This window comes from Dromiciops gliroides, chromosome 3 (genome assembly GCF_019393635.1).
Source record: "Dromiciops gliroides isolate mDroGli1 chromosome 3, mDroGli1.pri, whole genome shotgun sequence".
Lineage (NCBI taxonomy): Eukaryota > Metazoa > Chordata > Mammalia > Microbiotheria > Microbiotheriidae > Dromiciops > Dromiciops gliroides.
In genome coordinates, this window is record NC_057863.1 from 219,046,528 (window position 1) to 219,070,526 (window position 23,999).

Genomic DNA, 23,999 nt, shown 5'->3' on the forward strand with positions numbered 1-23,999 from the left:
GAGGGTTAAGTGACTTGCCCAGGGTCACACAGCTAGTAAATGCCGTGTCTGAGGTCAGATTTGAACTCAGGGCCTCCTGAATTCAGGGCCAGTGCTTTTTCCACTGCACCACCTAGCTGCCCTCTATGTTTTGTTGTTAATTAAGAACAGTTCTCCATATTTGGGTCAGCTTGGAAAATACAGTGGGACTTTCACCTTCCTCATCCTAGCTACTTTGTCTCTCTTAATTTAGTATAAGATTCCAATAACATATTTGAATAAAATATCATGTTTCTGATTGCCATCCACTAAACCCCCCGGATTTTTTCGTAAGTTAAGTCGGGGAATTATCGGCCACTCTGCTTTGAGAAGAAAGGGAATTCTACCAGAGGTCTGGTTGGTAGAAACCTCCCATTACATTGCAGCGTCCTGCCATGCCAGGCTTGTGATCTCTCTCTCAATGTTTGCCATCTCTAGGTCTCTTTTGTCCAGGTGGACTACAATGTACCCTGATGGTGATATTGCTTCTATTTCTTCCTCCATTGATCTTTATCCAAATGTTTTCTACCCTACTTCCCATCCTCCCCACTCCAATTTCTCTTCCGCCCTAATTTCCTGTGTTTCCTCCTATGAGTCTGATTTATTGATGTATTGTATTAAATATTCTATTGCTCCCTGTCTCCATCTGAGTTGCATTCATCTGGAAAGTTCCTTTTGAATAAAGTCTGCCTGTGTATATATGGACTCATATTCTGTTCCTAAGTGCAATTTGTCTTTCTTCGGTAGAATCTCATTTCATCTTACTTATTATCCATACTTTGTGGCCTCATGGGTCAATATTTGAAGCCATGAGTTAATATTGTTCATTGCTTTCCATGTTTTTTCTTTTTTCTCTCCTGAATTTCACGGTACTTCTGCCCAGAGAACTGTTTTGAGGAGCAAGTGGTGGGTAAAAGTACTACCTGGGGGCATTTACATAGTGCTTTGATATTGGCAAAGTGCTTTACTCTGAGAGAGATTAAGTGACTTGTCCAAGGTCTAGAAAGTGTCTGAGACCAGTTTTGAGCTCAGATCTTCCTGAGCTCAGGGTTAAGAGGTAACTACATGGTGCAGTGAATCTAACACTAGACCTGGAGTCAAGAAGTTCTCTGGTTCACATCCTGCCTCAGATATGTGCTGGCTGTATAATCCATTGCAAGATACTTAACTTCTGCCTGCCTCAGTTTCCTTATCTGTAAAATGGGAATGATAATAATAGCAGGGTTGTGTGAAGTTAAAATGAGATAGTATTTGTACAGTGCTATATAAATGCTAACTGTTATTATTCATGGGCAGCCAGGTGGCTCAGTAGATGGAGTGCTGGCCCTGCAGCTAGGAGGACTTGTTTTTTGCAAGTTCAAATCCAGCCTCAGAGACTTCCTAGCTGTGTGACACTGTTACTTAACCACATTTATCTGTTTCCTCATCTGTAAAATGAGCTGGAAAAGGAAATGGCAAACCAATCCAGTATCTTTGCCAAGAAAACTCCAAAAGGAGTCACAAAGAGTCTGACATGACTGGAACAACTTAAAACAACACCAACACCAACAACAAATTACTAAGAGTCTAAGTCCATGGGGGCAGCTACATGGTGCAGTGGTTAAAGCACCAGCCTTGGATTCAGGAGGACCTGAATTCAAATGTGGCCTCAGACACTTGGCACTTACTAGCTGTGTGACCCTGGGCAAGTCACTTAACCCTCATCGCCCTGCAAAAATAAACAAACAAACAAACAAACAAATAAATATTTTTAAAAGACTCTAAATCCAACACTCTATTCATTTACTGTACCACCTACCTGCCCCATTACAAGATAATATATGGATATACATTATAACCACCAAGCACTATGGATATAAGTTCCTAGGATCACAGATTTATAACCGGAAGGAACCGGAAAATCATCTAATTCAACCCCTTCATTTTACAGTTAAGAAAACTGAGGTCTAAAGAAGTTGAGTGATTTGCCCAAGGTTACACGGGTCATGGGTGCCAGAGCAAGAATTTGAACCCAGGGCCTCTGACTCCATATAACATCCTTTCCATTGTATCACAAAAGTCATTATTATTTTTATTCAGCCATCTTCAGTCCTGTTCAATTCTTCATGACCTCATTTGGGGTTTTCTTGGCAAAGATACTGGAGTGGTTTGCCATTTCCTTCTCCAGTTCATTGTATAGATGAGGAAACTAAGGCAAACAGGGTTAAGTGACTTGTCCAGGGTCACACAGCTACTCAGTGTCTGAGGAGAGATTTGAATTCAGGAAGATGATTCTTCCAAACTCCAGGCCCAGTGCTCTATCCACTACACCACCTAGCTGCTCATTGTCATTATTTTAGGGCCTTTTAAATGTTTGTGGTTGATAATTCTGGGTTGACAAATTGGTCTGAACCTTTTTTTCACTAGAAAAATAATTAAGAATCCTTTTCTGAGGCTTAAAGAACAAGAGAATTAAAACCCAGAATAATGACAGTGCTATGATCATAGTAAGATCATGGCATTATCCATCTCTTTTAGGGAGGTACATTCTAGGAAATGATGGATCTTATATGGTGTCATGGGAATTTTCATCATTTCAATCCTTTACTTCTACTTCTCTAAGATTATTTTTATCAATAGTACTTATAAATATTTGGAAAGAACTTGCCTCTGATATCAAAGCTCACTTTCCCCCTACGCTTCTTTTTCCATGTTAGAAAAAGAAAGTTAATTGATTTATACATTTCACGGCCATTTATTTTCTGTCACTAAGCAGTTTGTGTATGTGTATGTGTGTGTATGTGTGCACACATGTGCTGATATTTTTTTCTTTATTTTGGAAGCTTTCTGATTTTGTGCTTTTTGTTCCCTGACATGAACTGAAGCTGTGTGTGTTACATTTTTTTTTCTTCTTGGAGTAATATTAGACCAGCATCACTGCTGATATTATAGACTGTTGGAAAAGACTTGGGACTATCTTCTCCCAGTGTCCAATAAATAGATGAAGAAAGTATGAATTTCCTAGACTACATTATGGAACATTTCCCCGAGTAGCAGCTCAAATTCCTATAGCAAATTACAGTTTAGAAAAGATTTTGCTCTTTATGACCTTGTGAGGGAAATAAAATATGCATTTTTGTTTTCATTTGACAAACAGGTTTATAGGTTGTGTGACTTTCCTGTGACTACACTGTAGAGCCAAAACATAATAAATCCAGTGGTCCCAGCTTTAAGCTAAGCCCTTTATTACTTCGGCACTCAGTAGAACAAAAGAATTATGCTGATATCCTACTTGTTACAGACACACTGGATCTTGGGAAGGACTTCTATACATCTTCTGCTTCCTAAACCCATAATTCAACACAGGTATCTTCACCACTAGATGAAAACAAAATACAAGCTTATCAAAAAAAAAAGATTTTTGTAAATATTTGTTATTAGGATGGAAGTGATTGAAAACAGATGATGAGATGTAAGGGTTTACCTCTTTCAGATTTTTATTGGCCACTGCAAAGGAAAAATATGAGGTGCTTATACTTCTTTATCCTTTAGGAGGTGTGAAAAAATTCCTTGTCAACTTGATGAAATGATAGAGTGGCTAAAGATTGTTCTGTTGTATATTGGCCAATCCCCTAAGAAGTTAGTTATTTCTGACAATTGAAAAGAGAGCCAGCTATGAAAAACTCAACTCTTGAAAGGAAATTTGTCTTTGACTTTTCCCTTCCATGTCTTCCAGGGTGCAGTAAAGTGGGGAGGGATTTCTCTTGTCTCCCCTGCTAGCAACAGAGTCTTATGCTGGCATAAATTGCCTAGTAGGAGACACTGCTACCAGCAAAGAGTATGCCCTTAGAGTCTAGCTGTGGAGTTGAGTTGAGTTTCAGTGACAACAAAGATAGTCACTCCATCAATAAACATTTATTAAGTGCCTACTATGTATCAGGAACTGTGGTGAGCAGTGCAGATACAAACCAGCAGAACAACCCGCGGATCAATCTGGAGGATTGTGGGGAGTGTTTTAAAGACACAAAGAGAAGAGTAAAGAAATTGGTGCCCACCAGTGTGGAAGGTGTGAGTTGTCTTGGCCATCTGCATTCCCTGTTTGTCTTCCTCTCTCCTTTTTATTCTCAATATGCATTCCCTCTCTCCCCACTGACACTAAGTATATTTTGGGGAGAGTTTGCCTTGGGATAACAGAGAGAGATGTTTATAACTTTCTTTTTTACTATGCTTATTTCAGTAAATGCCTTTGCTTTGAGTTAATCATGTCCTGGCAATTAAAGGTTGTAGCGATTAAAAAGATTTGAGAGACATAGTTCTGGTAATATAATAATTTTATTAATAAGGCTAGAACATTTATTAATAAAAGGATGGTTTCTCCATCTCTCCTGGACCAAAGATGATCATGGTGTTGAGCTCATGACTTATATGTTCTTTTGGAAGAAGGATGGCAATCCACTCTGATTGGTTAATAATTGATGAGAGAAGAGGGGTCCAGAGTGACATCATGTCACCCTTGGACAGAGAGACTATCTCTATGCCAAGACCATCCCCAGCCTTGGACAATCTATTCAAAGACAGAGCAGAACACAATGGCTATCCCACTTGGGTGGAGTCTGAACAAAAAAGACAGTACAATCTCATTGTAAACAATGTCCCTCAAGACACTGAACTTTTTCAAATCAGGACTTTAGAAAAAGGGGAGAACTCTTGATCTCCCCAAATCATTGGTTATTAATAACAATTTCTTTCAAGGTGAAGGCAACAGTGGGAAATTGCTGGCCAAAGTTTTAGGAGTGTGGACCTATGACTTACCTTGAACCTGGGGATAATTGTCTACCCTGGAGGGAACCAACCTATGAAAGCAAATTGGAGAGTTAGACTTGACTTGAGGTTCCTACTCTACTCTTCCACATGCTACAAGTAAAATATAATAGGGGAGGAAATGGTAGAAGGAAAGATGATATGAATAAACCATTCTGTAAAGCCTTTGACAAAAGCAGTTTAAACTATTGTTAGGGGATGGGCACTGATGGATTTAGAAAGGTAATGTGCCCCACTTTCTCTCGATGGCACTATTTGAAGGACTCCTACTGAGAATTAAAAACAAACATATGGTACATGAGTCCCTGGGATTTTCAATTAAATTTTACTACAAAGTATATGAAGGAAAGTGCTGAATTTCAATTTGACACAGACTTCAGTCTTGTATGAATCTTTGAGGTAGTGCTTATGTGGTAGGAGAGGCATGAATGGTGTGCTATACAATTGGCTGAAGTGTGCTAGAGCACCCTCTTTGAGAACCATCGCTATGCCCAATATTCCTCCCCCATGTTTTCTCACAGATGGTTCCCCACTTCCCCCCAAATCTCTTTAAGAAGAGAATTGATTATCATCTGTCCAGAATCTTGTAGAGGGGGTTCTTGCCTTAAGTAAGAGGGTAGAATGGTTAGTTAATGACTGAGAGCCTTTCACAGACTTTTTGTTTTTTTTAGTTCTGTGATTCTTTTTATTCCTGGTTATTTTACCTAGAATTTTTGTTGCTATGACAGATTATTTTGGTCTCCTTTCCTCTTTGTAAATTTACCAATTAGACATTTCTTAAGGGCTTAATGGGAACAAAGTTCTTAGTTCACTATTTAAGTCCATCATTATGGTCTCCCAACTTGGCCACTTGTGTCTTTAAAAACGAAGAGAGAAAACCACCTTGGATTCTCCTTTTTGTTAATTTCATTTGTCAGTCATTAGTGTCATTAAATAAGAGAACAAGTAAATGACTTTGTAGTATCAGGTCATTTAAAAAATTTCACTAAGATCAAACTTTAAAAACAACTCTTTTCTATGCCCACTTAAATCTTCCTCTTGAAGATTAAATGTCATATTTCAGTACTTAAAAAGATTCATGATTTCTTCACTTGGGGATTCTTTCCACTAAATAGATTGCATCCCATCAATGCCTTATTAGACAGTCTTCGTGAACTGCTATCATTTCAAATATTGAATAACATAATCATTCTATTTAAAATGTGTGGTGAGCGAACAATATTTCCAAGGCTATGTTCCTCTTGAAGTGAATTAGGAAATCCAGGTTGGCCCTTGGTCAAATCTGAACACCATGAAGAACTCAGATTAGTTCTCCCTCCCCCACTTCCTAAAGTGCATTTTACTAAATCTGAGGGTTTACCTTGGAGAGTCTCTATCTGAAGTAGAATATGCTCAGTAAATTAATATGGGTTGTGAGATGTTTTGTCCCAACAAAGACTTCCACAGTGGCAGAGAGGGAAGGAGAGAATCATGTTGAACATTTGCAATCAACAGTTGCATTTTTTTATCAACTGAAATTTAAAGTGTATCAATAGCCTAAGTATTATTTTTAACTGACATTTTTGTCTTCATTTCAGTAGTGATTTTTAATATTACTTTTAAAAAAAATTCATTTTAAACAAATACAAAAAGGCACACAGAAAAGAACATTTCCATATGTACAACACAACATAAAAAGAGGATTAAATATAAAAATATAAATTTCCATTTCACACTCATTACTTTTTTTTTTTTTGGTGCAGGGCAATGAGGGTTAAGTGACTTGCCCAGGGTCACACACGTAGTAAGTGTCAAGTGTCTAAGGCTGGATTTGAACTCAGGTCCTCCTGAATCCAGGGCCAGTGCTTTATCCACTGTGCCACCTAGCTGCCCCCAATACTCATTACTTTTTAAAAAACTATGTAATAAGTAATAATTTCCAAAATTACCCTGCTTTTTTTGTGCTTCCTTTTAAGTTTTCTTTTGTTCTTTGCTGTACACATTCTTTTCTCCCTCCCTCCCTACCCTGCCCTAGAAAAGGCTACCATTAGACACAAATATGTGTGTATATATATGTATGTGTGTATATACACATATATACACATGCACATGAATATATAATATGCATATACACAAAGATGTATATATTATGCATGTACATTTGTGTCTATACACACATATAAATATGTAATATATACACATATGTAACACATATATGTATATGTGAGTATAAAACTATACTATATGTCTTTTTATCAGTTCTTTTTCTGACTGTAAATAGCATCTAACTTCATAGGTCCTTTGTAGCTGATTTGAATATATATGATACTCAAAATGAATTAGTCATTTAAAGTTGTTCTTATGACAATGTTTCTGTTACTGGGTACAATGTTCTCTTGGTTCTGCTCATTTCACTTTTCATTATTTCATGTAAGTCTTTCCATGTTTTTCTAAAATCAACCAGCTCATCATTTCTCTCAGCACAGTAGTATTCCATCATAATCATACACTACAATTTGTTTAGCCATTCCCCAATTAATGGGCGTACCCTCAATTTCTAGTTCTTTGCCACCACAAAGAGAGCTGCTACAAATATTTTTAGAACATCTATGTTCTTTTCCTTTTTCCCCTAATCACCTTGAGAAACAAAGCTAATAGTGGTATTGCTGGGTCAGAGGGCATACAGTTTTATAACTTTTTGGGCATAATTTCAGATTGCTTTCCAAAATAGTTGGATCAGTTTACAGTTTCACCAACAGCGAATTAGTGTCCTAATTTTTCTGCATGCCTTCCAACATTTGTTGTTTTCCCCTTTTATCATTTTAGACAATCAGATAAGTGTAAGAGGATATCTCAAAGTTATTTGCATTTCTCTAATCAATAGTGATTTAGAGCATTTTTCATATAACTATATAATTTTGATTTCTTCATTGCAAAACTGCCTGTTCACATTCTTTAACTATTTATCGATTGAGGAATGATTTATATTCTTATAGATTTGATAAAGTTCTTGAGAAATTTGAGAAATATCACTTAAAATTGTTTTCAGAGTTTTGATATCCATTTGATGGAGAAGTTTGTATGACTAAAACTCATGTCACTTAGCCTCTGTCTGCCTCAAGTTGCTCAATTGTAAAACATATGATAATAGTACTTATCTCGCGGGGTTGTTGATCATATCTTTAAAGAACTTAGCATAGTGTCTGGCATATAGTAAGTGCTATATAAATGCTACCTTTCATCACTGAACCTCTGATAAACAACAGTTTTTATTTAAATGTCAAGTAAAGTCAGTAATACACACTGTCACATTCTGTTAAAACCTGAAAGATGAATTCTAGGGAGTCCCCAACATCTATTCCTTTCCATTCTCGCAGCCTAGTACAGGTCCTCCTTACCCCTTTCTTGAACTTTTGCAATAACCTCCTAATTTGTTTCCAGGATGTCCTTGCTCTGGTCCACCCTCCACATAGCCCATTTCAGATATTCATTATTATTACACCCATCAATGGTAATATAATTTAAGCTACTAAGTGTTTTTTTCTCATGTATGTGGAAGAGCTGGTCTCCTCTATGACCTATCAAACTACAGTCTTAACTGTGATCATTGTGATACTCATTCATTCTTGTTACTTATTTCATCGTTCCACATTTGGCAGAATTGATCTTTCATTGAAAAACAGGTCTTGTTTTAAAGCTTTAAATGATGTTTGCTTGGCGCCTACCAATTCTTCCATGTATCTAGCTAGCTGGACTATGATTGGGTAAACAAAATTTTCGCGTGAAAACTGAGAAAAACAAGGCTGAAACATTAGGCTTAAAAAAAATAGTGGGAAAGCTACAGTGAGACAAACTGACCCCACATTCTGAACTTCAGCACGAGTTTCCATTATGACTGTGTCTTGGAGCTGCTTGTGGTTTTAAAACAGATGTCGTTTAGCCCAGTCTTTCAAACCTGCTTAGGCTGATGGATATTTTTTTTGCATCCTTGCAGATGAATTTTGCAAACTAGCGCAAAAAGAACAAAGTGGATTTGCCCAACCTCATTACAGTTGTACAAAACAGACCTTTACTGTTTTAAACTTTCAAGTCAGAGATTTAAGGGGGGTGGGGGCAGATACTTTACCACCATCCCTGAGGTCAGTTGAAAACGAAGAATCCAAATAGGAAGGGGAGCACAGGAGAGAATGTACTCAAAGGAGTCTGTGATTTCATGGCTTTGAGGGTTCCTACAGCAGTGCAGATGGTGACCCAATCTTGCTTGTCCATTCTGTGAGACTCGGGTCCATGTCCTCCCATGAGTTTGTCATGGGGGATGAGGGTCCATCCATGTGTAAGGGCTTTACTCACTTTCTCTTGATATTATAAGGATATCAGTGGATCAAGTGGCTGGCTACCCAGCCTTGCCCTTGTCCATAAATCAGTCTGCTTTTGCAATTAGAACATCCACAGAATCACAGAGTAGAAGGGCTATTTAGTCCAACTCTTACATGAAAGGAATCCCTATGGTAACACTGATCAATGGTCATCTACCTCCAAGAAAGGGAAGCTGCCACCTTCTCAGGGCAGTCTATTCCACTTATTTATTTTTTTGCAGGGCAGTAGGGGTTAAGTGACTTGCCCAAGGTCACACAGCTAGTAAGTGTTAAGTGTCTGAGGCCGGATTTGAACTCAGGTACTCCTGACTCCAGGGCCGGTGCTCTATTCACTGCACCACCTAGCTGCCCCACTCACAATACTTTCTAGTGTTCCTTCTGCTTACTAAATAGGTTACCAAATGTCTGTCTCCATACCCCTAAGCAGGGAATCACCAGTGACAAATACTCTTTTCTTTTTCCTTTGACCATGTAATCTACATGGTCTTTTATCTGATGTCTTCTGTGGTTTTCTTCTATCATTCTTTAAAGGATAAGAAGTTTCTTCCTTCTTGAGCATACAGATACCTCCTCTTCAGAAAAGGCCTCCAATTAAGTTCCAGTTGTATAGTTATTCTTTTCTTACCTTTTGTCTACTATGGACCTTTCTTCTGTCTAACATTCTGACAAGACCCAAGTCTCTCCTCCTCCATTTCATCCCTCCGTTAAAAGCCTTGTTTCTGTTTGCCTGATGGACACTTATTTCTTTCTAGCATCCTGAATTGTGGAAAGGCATTCTTCAAATTTCTTTATCTTTTTCCTCCAACAACAAAATCACTATGTACTTGGCCCACAGATAAGTCACTGAGTTGCAGAAGAATTAATTCAAAACATCTCACATGTGATGTAAGTCTCTGCACAATCTTTCTTGCTCTCCATGCTGGTTGAGGCTTTCAGACTTTTTGGTTTTAATTACTTCTGGTTGCTTGCGTCTAAACTGAGTTTAAAACTTTTACAGCCAATATCATCTCCCAATAACTTGGCAAACCCACTCAACTTCCTCCAGTCAATTAACCAATCATTAGGCATTTATTAAATGCATACTATGTGCCAGGTGTTATGCTAAATGCTAGGGATACAAAGAAAAAGCAAAATTAGTTTCTATCCTCAGAATTTACATCCCGACAGCCCCACTCATCTCCCCTTTAACGTTGCACCCACCCTAAACTATATTTCACCACTTTGCCCCCAGCTACCTTCCTTCTCATTGTTCTAATTTCTTTCTCTTTCTTGCCTTGTTTTGCCAGCTACCTTCTCCTCTACTTGCTTTAGATTCTATCCCCTAATCTTTGTAGAGTTTTCAAGATTTTCCTTAATCCTTTTTAATTCTTGTTAAATATCTTTGATCCTGCTCCTCTTGAATTGTAAGCAGTATCTGAGTCTGGCAATTGGACTCCTTCAAATTTTTCTCAATTTCTTCCAAATTTTTCTTAGGCATATTCAACTTTGACCTACTTCCATAGTTCAACTCCAATCTCCCCAAGTTAACTATATGATTTCTTTCTCCTTTTTATTCAACTCAGTTCCTTCTTTTTAGCTCTTTCCCACTCCCCTAAACTACAAAAATCAGAAATAGGATTCCTTTTCTTCTGTTCCTCTTTGTAGCTCCTTATTTATTATGTGTTACAATCTTCTTATGTCCAACATGCATTTCTCCATTTACATCTGTGTGATGCTCATTTTCACTTGTTTGTAGACTGTTGTGTTCCGTGACATAGCCATATAATAATGCTAGAATATTTGTGTTACTGTTACAGCACCATTGACACAGAAAATACTCAGCCAGGTACTCAAGGTGGAGAGAGAGAGAGAGAGTTTATTACGCATGGGCCCAAAGGGAGTTTCAATCCTCCATCAATGGGCAGCCAAGTCTTATAACCCACCTGGTTATATACATGGTATAGTAGTAAGTTTATCAAACGAAGATGAGGTCAGTGGTTAAGGGAGGCTTGGTGTTGCAGCTGGGGTACCTCAAGGACAGAGACTGTCTGAGACAGACAATGTCGGAAAGCAGATATTACAAGATGTAGCTGCAGCTTGGAACACAGCAAGGACAGGGTCTGTTTGAGATAGACAAGATCAGAGGCTATGTGTGATTTTCTACATCATTACAAAGATGGATTTTTGTTTCTAGGACAAGTTTGTGATCGTTAAGTGAGGTTTGCAATGTTCTCAAGGTAATCATCCCCCTCTCTTCCTCCTCCTAAGTCTGGATTCAGCTCATCTGTTTGTACTGTCTGTCTTAAACATGTATAAACTGATGGGAATACTCTACAGCAAAGGTTTGAAATGTGGTCCATAGCATTCCCAAGTGTGGCCTGACCAGATTAAAATATAACTGAGAAATGTTTAACAGGATAAATAAAAATACAGTAGAACATAGATAATGTTAATGTGTGGTTTTCTAAGTCAGTATGTGGTCAAAATTCTTATGTATGCTTTAATAGACTCTGTTAGTATGTGGATTTGACATCATTGCTCTACAGGTTATTCATCCAACCTGCACATCACCAATGTCATTGGTCCTCTTTGGAAACAAAGAACAAATAACAATCATCTGGGCAGTGCACATTCTTCATCCACTTTATTTTCCCACATGGAGAGTTTAGCCAAATTCTTTTGAGTGCTTATGGATCTCTTCCAGGAGACTCTGCAGTGTTCTGAAGCTTGAAGCAATCAGTATAATGTCATCTGCAAATGCAAATATATGAAGTATCTCACTATACACAGGGAATGCTTCAGCTTGTACTCTACACTGAATCTCATCAATCACAATACCAAACACCTTTGGTGAGCACATATCTTGTTTTGTGCAAAACTTGCCTAATGTCCATAATCAGAGTCAATGAACAGGATAACTTCTGGAATATAGTTCAAGTAATCTTAAATGGTTGTGGTGGATGGATGGAAGACACTGTGTTGGAGAAGAGCCTTTCAGGTGTTATTTGCTCTACTAAATAAAATGCTTTTCACATAATCAGCAAACAATAAAGACAGTAAGATCTTGCATTCTATATATATTTCAGGAAATTGAGTTATTAAAAAATGTCTACTTTGGAATATTGCTTTCAAAAGCCTAACTGTTCCTTCCAAATACTCTCATAAAAATATCCTCAGTGCATAAGTAGCTGGTTTTTATAATAATTTTATATTGATGGAAAAGTAGGTATATAGGTCAGTTGTTAATGTTTCCTTAATCACCTTTATCTGCTTATGTATACTTGGTCTAGTTTGGTTACTTTATTTTTTTTCTCTAAGACAACCCTAAACTGGTTTAAAATAGTTCCTTTGCAAAAAAACAATCAAGCCAAATATTTTAAAGCTCATTTCAGATGCTACTCTTTCTCTGTGCTCTCTGCGGTGATATTGTTCATAATCTTTCATCTTCTCTCTCTCTCTCTCTCTCTCTCTCTCTCTCTCTCTGGAATTTCATACAAATGCATTTATATTTTAAATAAATTTTGCCTTTGGCTTCCATCTCTTTCTACTTAACCATGTAAGTCAAATGTTTCCTAACTAAGCCATTTTTAGGATGCTTTTGTCTCTTCTTTATGGCAGTTGATTTACATAGTTTAATGTTCTGTATAAAATTATTTTAATTGAGGTCAATGGCCTTTCTACATTCTATTCTTTTTCAAAATATTCAAATCTGTGAGCTTATTGATTCATGAAGCCTGCCTGATGATACATATCAAAACCCGGCCATGCCTGTCTATTCCATGTCACTCTTTTTCGGGGGGGGGGGCAGAGGTGGGGTAATGAGAGTTAAGTGACTTGCTCAAGATCACATAGCCAGTAAGTGTCAAGTGTTTGAGGGCAGCTAGGTGGTGCAGTGGATAAAGCACCGGCCCTGGATTCAGGAGGACCTGAGTTCAAATCGAACCTCAAACACTTGACACTTACTGGCTATGTGCCACCTAGTTGCCCCTCCATGTCACTCTTACTTATTCATGTTTTCCCACAAGTTTTCCAGAAGGGGTCCACCCAACATGTTAGGAACCTTCTTTGGCTTCTCCCAACATCAGAAGGGTACCTGTGGAGCACTTAGCTTATCAATCTGTCATTCCTCACTCTTGCCACATGACTAGCCCATCTTTTCCTTCTGATGTACAGCTCCTAATAATGTCATTTCCTCTTGCTCTTCTTTAGTGCTTCTTACTGGTTATATGTTTTAGCCTGTCCATGCATACCACTGGCCTCTTCATTGCCCTTTTGTATTCCCAAAGAACTTATCCTTAATTTTTTAGAGACAGTCATGTTCCACAACTTCCTGCCATATAGCAACACCAATAAAATGTTAGTACAAAAAACCTGGGTCTTTGTTATGATAGGAAGCTTGGAGGTCAGTAAGAATGCTCTATTGTTTCCCCAAACTCTGGCCCTACTTCACTGTCTAACTGTACTATCAGTTTCAGATTTATATACTGTATGACAAGCTCTATAAGCTGACCATCTAAATGCATGTTGATATCTGAACAAGCGACAGTCTTCATCCACTTCGTCTTTCCCATAAGGAATAGCTCCTTTGAGCTATTATAGATCTCTTCCAGTAGGTTCCATGGTATTCTGGGGCTTGATTCAAGTCACATAACACAATGCCATCCATTTCTACAGATTATTCTCTTTCAGAATATCCAAATCTGTGAGTTTATTGATTCATGAAAACTTCCTGATGATGCATATCAAAATCCAGCTATGCCTACCCATTCCATGTCACTCTTACTGATTCATGTTCCCCCACTTTACCATCTATAGGGAATCCCTCCTTGACATGGATTATCTACAGCATTTTTTCCATCATACTGGCAAATACCCAATGGCTAGAATATATCATTATGTTTATTTATTTATGTATTTGTTTTTTGGTGAGTCGATTGGGGTTAAGTGACTTGCCCAGGGTCACACAGCTAGTAAGTGTTAAGTGTCTGAGGCCGGATTTGAACTCAGGTCTGCCTGACTCCAGGGCTGGTGCTCTATCCACTGCACCACCTAGTTGCCCAGTGTTTTTATTTATTTATTTTTTGGTGTATCATTATGTTTTATGCCTCATTGGATGTTTCTGATCAGAGAGTCACTGAAAAAGGTGTCTTTTTTTTCTGTTGCTATATCTTCTGGAACACATCTTGCTTTAAAAGAACTTGAAAGGTGGCTTTTTCTCTACCAAATTAAATTATTTTTATAATGCACAAATAATAAGCCCTGTTGGGATCTTAAAATATAAATATAACATATCTCTTAGTTAATTTTGAGATGGTAAAGATGGGGTCCATTGCTGAATATTGCTTGTGAAAGCCTGTTTATTTCTACTAATAACCTCATCACAGATACCCTCAATTTGCATAAAGATGACTCTCATGATGGTTTTATAGAGATGGTAAAGCAGACATATAGGATAGCACTTACTAATCTCTCTTGATCACTTTCTTTGGTGTGAAAAAGGTCTAACATTTTTCATGCCATTAATATTTCCTTTCCTTCAAATACCTTAAACTGTATGTGAATCATTCTGTGTCACATAATTTTAAATTGCTTCTGGAATGACCTTTCTCTACAATACTTGGTCCAGTTTAGCTGTTTCTCCCATCTTTAGGGTCATCTCCATCTTTTCTATAAGCATACCTAGAACTGTATTGTTGGGGACCAAGAATGATGGTTGCATTTTGCTTTTACAAATCTTTTCCATTTTACATCAGTTTCTCATTCTTTTGGTACTTTTATTCTGTACAGAGTAATTGAGAGTGAAATGGGAAAAACAAACAGGGAAAAGGAGCAATGCAATAGGGAGTGTGTTATTGTAATCATTATTGTTCATCCTTTGTATGGAAGAAGAAAAGGTACCAAGAAGGGGAGAATAGGAAAAAAACACACCATAAAGAACAAAAGATCCCTTATTCTTGATTTTCTACAGCATTAGTGGTGAACCCTTTTTGGATATCTAAACAAGCTCTTAGGTAGAGGTTATCAGAGGCTGTCAGTTGGTTCAGACTTTACCATCTCATAGAATGAAGGAAAAACAATGCTGCTGAATTAGTTTCTGTTGTATGTTTCAGTATATTCTGGACAGCCAAAGGATTCTGAAGCATGGCAGTTAGGTCTTTTCTGAAAGTTAATTGACTCCATTTTTGTGGCTTTGATTGTCAGTTCTGTCACATTTCCCATAAAAGACTGGCTTCTCTAATAGAGGAAAGTTTAAAACTGCCTATTTAAAATGCTTGAACACCATCAGTAATGGATAGAGCACTACTCTAGTTGTCAGCCACAGTCTTTATTATTGGCTAGCTCTACTTGCTTCTTAGAATTCTTTTTTTCCCCAAAGGTGTCTTATTTGTTGGAAGGAGGCAGCACAGCCCATGAGGATTTCTGTGGACATGCTGGTAAAATGGACCCTGGTGATTTGCAGGTATGGCAAAGGGGAAGGAATTATTGACAGCTAGATGGTGAACTACTAATTTATCTGCAGGTTTAAGTGCTATACCCTTAATAAGAAAAAAAACCTTTCTTGGTATTGCTTAGGAAAAAGTTACGTCTAAAAATCTCAACCACTGTGATGTACTGTATCAACGTTACCAACAAAGTGTTGATACAGTGTTATCTCCATGCAGTGTTTTCAGGGATTATTTTAATATTTTACTTAAATGACATGAATATTTTGGTAATTTTTTAAGGCATGAAATTTCAAAGACGAATGTGATAGATAGTAGCCTTTCTCTCAACCACCATTCCCTGTCCCATATCCAAAGAGAAGGCATCATGGTGAAATGCTAACATTTCTCCCAACGAGACAGTATTTATCCTGAAAGCTGGACAAGAAACCAAATATGATTTTAGGCAATATAAATAGAAGGAAAATGGCCGGATCAAGGGATATAATAAATTCAGTGCATTCTACAGTGATCAATACACTCCTGGAATATTGTGTTTGGTTTGGGCCGCTACATTTTAATGGAGGCGTGTCAGAGGATGTGCCAAAGAAGGGCCAGGATGGTAAAACATAATTCTAGGACCACAGACTCATAGATTGAGAGTTGGAAGAAACCGTAGGTGCCATCTAGTTCATTACCCATCCCATTCTACAGCTGAAGAAACTGAGGTCCGAGCAAATTAAGTGACTTGCCTAAGGTTACACAGTTAGAAAGTAGCAAAGACAGTATTTGTATTCTGGTCTCTCCTACACTGAGGTTCAACACTCTTCCTACTATACTGGGGAGCCCATTATATCAAGAATAGTTGAGGAGCTGGAGAAGAGAAGGCTTAGGGAGGACATGAGTGTTTTCTTCAAATATCTCAAGCACTATCAGGAGGAACACAAAAAAATCAAATTGATTTTGTCTTGTCTCAGAAGGAAGAACCAATGTTCAAGTAGAAGGTGGATAAATATCCGACTGTGTAGATAGAGCCCTGGCATTGGGGGGGGGGAGGGGGAGGGGCTGGATTAGATGACCTCCTAAAGGCCCTTTCAGTCCAGAAGTCTGTGAGTTAATGATTCTACCACCTCATATCCCTTGATTCTTTGTGATATTATCAATGTTACAGATGAGGTTTTTATCACTAAAATGAATTAAATGATTTGATTTTTTAAAATTAGATTAAAAATCCTTAATTTTTTTCATTGTGTGATCAAGCACTGTTCTGGGTGTTTGGGCCATTTGGATGTTGGTTTGATATTTTCCCCCTCATTGTTTCCTCTGAAATTTTGTTTATAGTGGATGACTGCTGGCCGTGGGATCCTGCATGCAGAAATGCCTTGCTCTGAGGAAACCGTTCATGGTCTACAACTCTGGGTCAATTTGAGGAGTTCAGAAAAGATGGTGGAGCCCCACTATCAAGGACTGAAAAGTAAAGACATCCCCAAACCCAGTAAGAATGGTGTGACAATAGCTGTTATCTCAGGAGAAGCCCTGGGAGTCAAGGTAAAGTGTGCTTTCGGAGTGTGTTATAAATTTTTGACCTTTCAAGGCTATGCCTGTCTATAATGTGTTAATCAGATGAGAGTTAGTTTAAGCCTGTGGTGTCAAACTCAAATAGAAACTGATCCCTACAGACCAGACTGGCAGGTCAATTTAGAAAACCACAAATTCACATTATCTATGTTATATTGTATTTTTGTTTATTTTGTTAAACACTTCCTAATTACATTTTAATCAGGTTAAGCTGCTTTGGGGAGTTTGCTGCCTCTGACCTAATTCCTACCATTATATTACCCTTAGAATTCAGATGGCTTTACAAACAAGTGTTAATTGGAACCCTCTAATATACAGAATTGTTATTGCAACAGTTCATTTTTATGAAACAGAGACCACAAGTTCAAAGGCAGGATTTAATTTTTTAAAAAAAGGCCTTCCAGAGTATGACACAGAATCAATATAGATTTAGTTCAGCTTCCTCCACTTTTCATATATAATGAAAATAGATTGTAATAATAATAACTATCAAAGAAAGATTAAATTATGCTCAACTTTGCAAAGAAGAAAAATGAACTCATATATTTGGGGAAGATTTTTCACAGAAAGAGAGCTTTGATGAATCATAAAATCCAATTAACCTGAGCCCTTTGTTGCCAGGCATTCAGATAGATAGACAGATAAATAGATAACTAGAGCATATATTAAATGCTTGAGATGTGCCAGAGCTAAGAACTGAGGCTAGAAATAGAAGCAAGCAAGACAGGGTCTGCCCTCAAGGAGGTTACATTCTAATGGGGGAGAGAGAGAAGGAAGAGAGCACCCAGGGAGATTTATGCTGGGGCATATGTTGGGGACTTGAGCCTTGGAAAGATAAGACTGGTGCTGGGACCCTCAGGGGTTGAGTCCAAGTTTCTGGTGATGTAGAGATGTCAAGAGTTGGCAATTTGAATTAATTTTTTTCTATAACATTTCTTCTTTTTATCATTTTCCCTACATTTTCTATAGCATTTTTTTCTTATAGCAGTTCTATCAGCACTCTGCAACCTTGCTTTTTTCTTGAATGAGGAGCCATTGTGCTCAATTTACCACCATACTTTGGGAGAGAAGGATGGGGAAAGTGGAGTGCCAATAGGTTATGAGAGCAAAGATTAGGAGTAGGGAGGATTATGGCAGATAGTGAGAGTAGGTCAGTGCCTGGCTATGAGGCACTGACCTTGTTCACCTTGTACTACTCTACTGTGATAAAGCAACAAGTGAAAGTATTGGCTTCATGGAGATCATGAGCATATACCATAGGAGAGAAGAACTAATATTTCACCCTCTCCATGGCCCACCAGCATTTAAAGTCACTTGAAATGACAATGAGCGGGGGCGGCTAGGTGGCAAAGTGGATAAAGCACTGGCCCTGGATTCAGGAGTACCTGAGTTCAAATCAGGCCTCAGACACTTGACACTTACTAGCTGTGTGACCCTGGGCAAGTCACTTAACCCCCATTGCCCCACAAAAAAAAAATGACAATGAGCCATAGAGATGGGGAGTAGAAGTGGCAAGATGGTAGCCCCAACCCTACTGTTGACCAGTTCAGGTGTCAGAGTTTGCTGGTTGATAATATTTAACTGACTGGTATACCCTCATCCCCTTATTGCTTTTCTTCCACATTCCATCTAAAATACAACTTGCCTACCCTATGATATACAAATCCTTATTGTACCAATTACCACAAATCAAATGAGATAATATTTGTAAAATGCTTAGCACAATAGGTGCTTTAAAATAAATGCATATTCTCTTTCCCCTTCCCTTCCCACAAAATCACCATGACCTAGAGAACAAAAACATTCTTTAATTCATAGAAAAATGCTGTAGAAAAATGGTTTTATTGAGAGCTAGCCTAAATGACTTCTTCAGAACTCAGGTAAGAACTCATTCCTACACATATGGAACCTTGCCCTTTTTGGTTTGTCTCTGTGATCTATTTCATTTTTTTTTAGGCAGTTGGGGTTAAGTGACCTGCCTAGGGTCACACAGCTAGTAAGTGTCAAGTGTCCGAGACTGGATTTGAACTCAGGTCCTCTTGATTCCAGGGCCGGTGCTCTATCCACTGTTCCACCTAGCTGCCCCTGGGATCTATTTCTGTTGCTTTATTCTAGGATGATTGTCTTTTTTAGCAACATCCTCTCTAAGAAAGAGAAGTCAATTTGAGATCTCCCTAGTAGAAGCACCAAGCATACACAACAATGATACTGTTAACAGCTATTTAGGGTGAAATTAGATATTAATTAAAAGTACAAACTCACTCTATTTAATGAGTAAGCAGAGCTAGTGATGAGATATCTCCTTGTGATTTCCAGTTAACTTTAGTTGGAGTGTGTGTGTGTGTGTGTGTGTGTGTGTGTGTGTGTGTGTGTGTGCCCCTGTGTGTGCCCCATATGTACCTGGGCCTATTCCATTTGCAATCAGAATTACAGGTAACATTCTGAAGACTTTTAAGACCAGATAGATACAAAACAGCTGTATGGTCTTGCAAACAAAACCAAGGATTATAAGCCAGAAATATATTTTAACTTTGTATGGACCACTTAGTTTTTTAAAAATGGATTTTCAGGTAGCTCAGTGGATAGAGCAATGGGCCTGTAGTCAGGGAGACATGAGTTCAATTTTGGCATCAGACATAAGCTTTGTGATGTTGGGCAAGTTAACTTTCCTTAATCTATAAAATGAGAATAAGGAAAGTTAACTTTCCTTAATCTATAAAATGAGAATAATAATAGTACCTAACACCCATGGTGGTTGTGATGATCAAATGATGAATAATTGTAACATGCCCAGCACAGTGCCTGACACGTAGTAGGTGCTTAATAAATGTTTATTGACTGACTGACAAGCTAGTCTCACTAGAGGGTTGCTTAGAGAACTGAAGTTAACTGACTTCCCAAGAAAATACAACTACTATATATCAGGGGCAGGACTTGAATCCAGGTCTTCCTCTATGTCATTCTGCCTCTCCAGGGCTTACATATGATTAAGAATTAGGAAACACTATGATCTCAGAAGAGTCAGGTGGAAAAGTCAAGTCTTTGGAAAGTTAAAGAGTAGTTGGCTATGAGTAGGTTGCAAAATATGGCCAATGATGACTTGAATAAGAAGTGGCATAAGAGACCTATCTGACTAGACGATAATAAATAAATAAATAAATAAAGGACAGGATGTGTCTTGCACTGGTATTCACAAAATGCTTAAAGACTGAGAAGAAGGCTGCTAGTTTGTTGAGGAGATCTTCATAAAGGGTTTATGAATAGGCCTGGAAAAAGTCATATACAATACGGATGGGTTGAGATCTCCACTGGTGATGAGAGCACCTATATTGATGAGACCTTTGATCCACAGAAGTATGCACACCTCTAGAGTGATTGATTATACTTCATCTAAGTGCAAAAACAAATCTGATATACCTTGTAGCAAGTTTCTGTGATAAAGATCTCATTTGTAAGGTATATAGGAAAATGAGTCAAATTAATAAAAATTAGAGCTATTCTCCAACTCATAAATGCGCATAGGCTATGAATAGGTAGTTTTCAGAGGAAGAAATAAAAACTACCAATAGCTTTATTAAAAATGCCCTAAATCACTAATAATTAGAGAAATACAAATTACAACGTCTCTAAAGTACCACCTCGGGGGGCAGCTAGGTGGCGCAGTGGATAAAGCACCCGCCCTGGATTCAGAAGAACCTGAGTTCGCTTGACACTAGCTGTGTGACCTTGGGCAAATCACTTAACCCCCATTGCCCCACAAAAATAAAATAAAATAAACATGAAAAAAAGTACCACTTCACCCCCATCAGATTGGCTCAATTGACAAATAAAGGAATATCACACATGCTGGAGGGGCTGTGGGAAAACAAATACATTGCTGCACAGTTGATGGAGCTATGAAGTAGTCTAACCTTTCTGAAAAGCAATTTTGAACTATCCTCCTCACCCCAAAGCTATTAAACTATGTATTCCTATGATCCAGTGATACTGCTACTAGATCTGTACCCTAAAGGAAGAGGAAAAGAGCCCACGTGTACAAAAATATGTGCAGCAGTTCTTTTTGTGGTGGCAAAAAAAAAAAAAAAACTGGAAACTGAAGGCATGGCCTTCAATTGTAGAATGACTGAACAAGTTATGATAGATGAATGTGACAGATAGAATGTGATATATGATGAAAGGATGATTTCAGAAAAACCTGAGAAGGCTTGTATGAATTGATGAAAAGTTAAATGAGCAGAACAAAGAGAATTTTTTATAACAATGATATTTTATATGTAGTGAACTTTGAAAGACTTCATGACTCTGATCAATACAGTGACCAACCACAATTTCACATGATGAAACATGCTGTGCATCTGCAGATGGACTAAGTACAGATTAAAGCATATTTTCTTTTCTTTAATTCTCTCTCTTTCTTTCTTTGGACATGGCTAACGCAGTAATTTGTTTTGATTGACTTTACATATTTGTCATGGGCTTTGTTTTTCTTTCCTTCTCAAAGGGAGGGAGAGAATTTGGAAATGAAAAAAAAATAGAATAAAAAATGTTGACGGTGGTGAGATCTGGAATGCCATTGTTACTAAGAAAATAAATATGAGAACCCCATGGAAAGCAGCACTGGGGCATCTGGTGGGTGTCAGCAGGATGCAACATATAACCAGTGAAGAACTCTGAAGAATAACTGGAGTAAGGGATGTCATCAAGGAATTTCCTGACAGAAAGAGAAGATGGGCTAATCTAATGGCTAGAGTAATGGATGCCGAATGGATAGCCAGAGGGTTCTGTTGGTAGTTTGTACTGGGGAGAATATAAGATAGGCTCCAGTGTGTTGAGGTGACATCCTGAGTAGGACATGGATGAGAGTTACATAGGCTGGTGAAACATAGATAGGTTGATTGGGATCTGTATTCCTGAAGGGAATTCCTGAATTGATGAACTTGCATCTATTTTTTTTTTTGCAGGGCAATGAGGGTTAAGTGACTTGCCCAGGGTCACACAGCTAGTAAGTGTCAAGTGTCTGAGGCCGGACTTGAACTCAGGTTCTTCTGAATCCAGGGCCGGTGCTTTATCCACTGCACCACCTAGCTGCCCCGAACTTGCATCTATTTGACTGAGTTTACTTGGGGAAAATATTTGTGGCCATAATTCTGATGAGCAGAGATCTTCCCCTAAAACATTTTTTTTTCAGCTTTAGGTGACTGATCAAATATTTTAAAGTTAATGCATTTGCATCCTAGCCAGGAGCAGCTAGGTGGCGCAGTGGATAAAGCACCGGCCCTGGATTCAGGACTACCTGAGTTCAAATCCGACCTCAGTGGCTAGAGTAGTAGGCTAGGAACTAAGAAGACTCTTCTTCCTAAATTCAAATCTGGCCTCAGACACTTTCTAGCTGTATAACCCTGGGCAAGTCACTCAGCCAGTCAGTTTCTCATCTCTAAAATGATCTGGAGAAGTAAACAACAGATCATTTCAGTCTCTTTGCCAAGAAAACCCCAAATGGGGTCACTGAGAGTCACACACAACTGAAACATCTGAATAATAACAAAGCCAGAAAAAGCCATGGCATCTATATGATTCAGAGAGGTCACCCCCAGGACTGTAAATAACCTGTTTATTTATCCATGGAATTTTATACTTCTAGGATTTCTTTTTGGAGACAGAGTAGTCACACAACTAGTAGTGTCTGAGACTAAATTTGGATTCAAGTCATCCTAACTGCAGTAAATGCAGTGCCGGTGCTCGATCCACTGAGCCACCTACCTGCCCCTTCTGTGATTTCTTTTTACAGAAGTCATGGTTGACATTGTCTCCAAATCTGCATTTATAAATAGCCCTTACAGTGGAGTCAGAAGCCTACTTCTGAGATCTGTTCTTGTCCATGTACTCTCTCTACTGAAACAAATCTCAGCCCTGCTGTCCCTTAGTCTTCATAATTTCCACCAACTGAAAAAGTCAGTTGTCTGGTAGTCAACTCTCCATTGTTGAGTCTTTCAACCTGTGGTCCATAAACTTTAAAAATATATATTTTAATATTAAAATAATATTACAGGGCACATAATATTATATTAAACATATCTATTTTCAACATGCCTGGTTTCCTTCACAAGGCTACATATTTTGTTTTATGCACTTAAAAACATGAATCCTAGAAAGGGACTTAAACCACCAAATTGCGAGAGGGTTCAGAATCCCTGGTCTGGTGACAAGCCCTGGGGAACTAGTGAAGTTGATCTTCTAATAACGTTCGAAGCTTAGCAGGACCCATCAAAGCTTGCACTCTACTACAATAGTCTTGGAGAAGCCCAGGGGTACTCCTATGGCACCAGGAATCACTGGAGCAGGATGTCTGCAGAACCTTCTGACCTAACTTTGAGGGAGGTGTTCCTCCTCCAAAAGGCAGCCTTCATCTCCAAAAGAGTTTAGCAAAGATTCCAAATCATAGGCTCAAGTACAAATCTCTTTGTATCCTGAAAAGCCCGCATTCTGATTTATCTTATAAGACCATCCACTAACATGTATAGGTTTATGAAGCCATTTTATAATCACCAAAATGATACTCGCCTGCCATTCTGAAGGTAAATTTAGTCTTTGGATTACCCATGAGTACATTACTACTAGCTTTTCCCTTCACAGTCACTGGACAAAGTGGCTAAGCTTATATTTTCCAGCTTCCTTGCCATCCAGGAAACATATGGGGAAATACATTTTGTTAATCACATAGAACAGGATATTAACAGTATCCTTGATACCTTCAGTCTCACAAATGTTACAGGTTTATGACTCTTTTAGGGAAAATACCTTTGAAGGTTAACTGTAATACAATAATACAGCAATTACAAAGGAGAGC

At 38.2% G+C, this 23,999-nt stretch overlaps 1 protein-coding gene across 1 annotated transcript in view; it reads left to right on the forward strand.

Moving 5' to 3' along the window:
• PIR (pirin) overlaps nt 1–23,999 on the forward strand; it is a 118,272-nt gene that overhangs the window by 29,187 nt on the left and 65,086 nt on the right. Inside the window, exons 4-5 of the mRNA XM_043995803.1 lie at nt 15,529–15,612; nt 16,916–17,122. Of these exons, the coding sequence (XP_043851738.1) occupies nt 15,529–15,612; nt 16,916–17,122 (291 nt within the window). The remainder of the gene's footprint in view (nt 1–15,528; nt 15,613–16,915; nt 17,123–23,999) is intronic.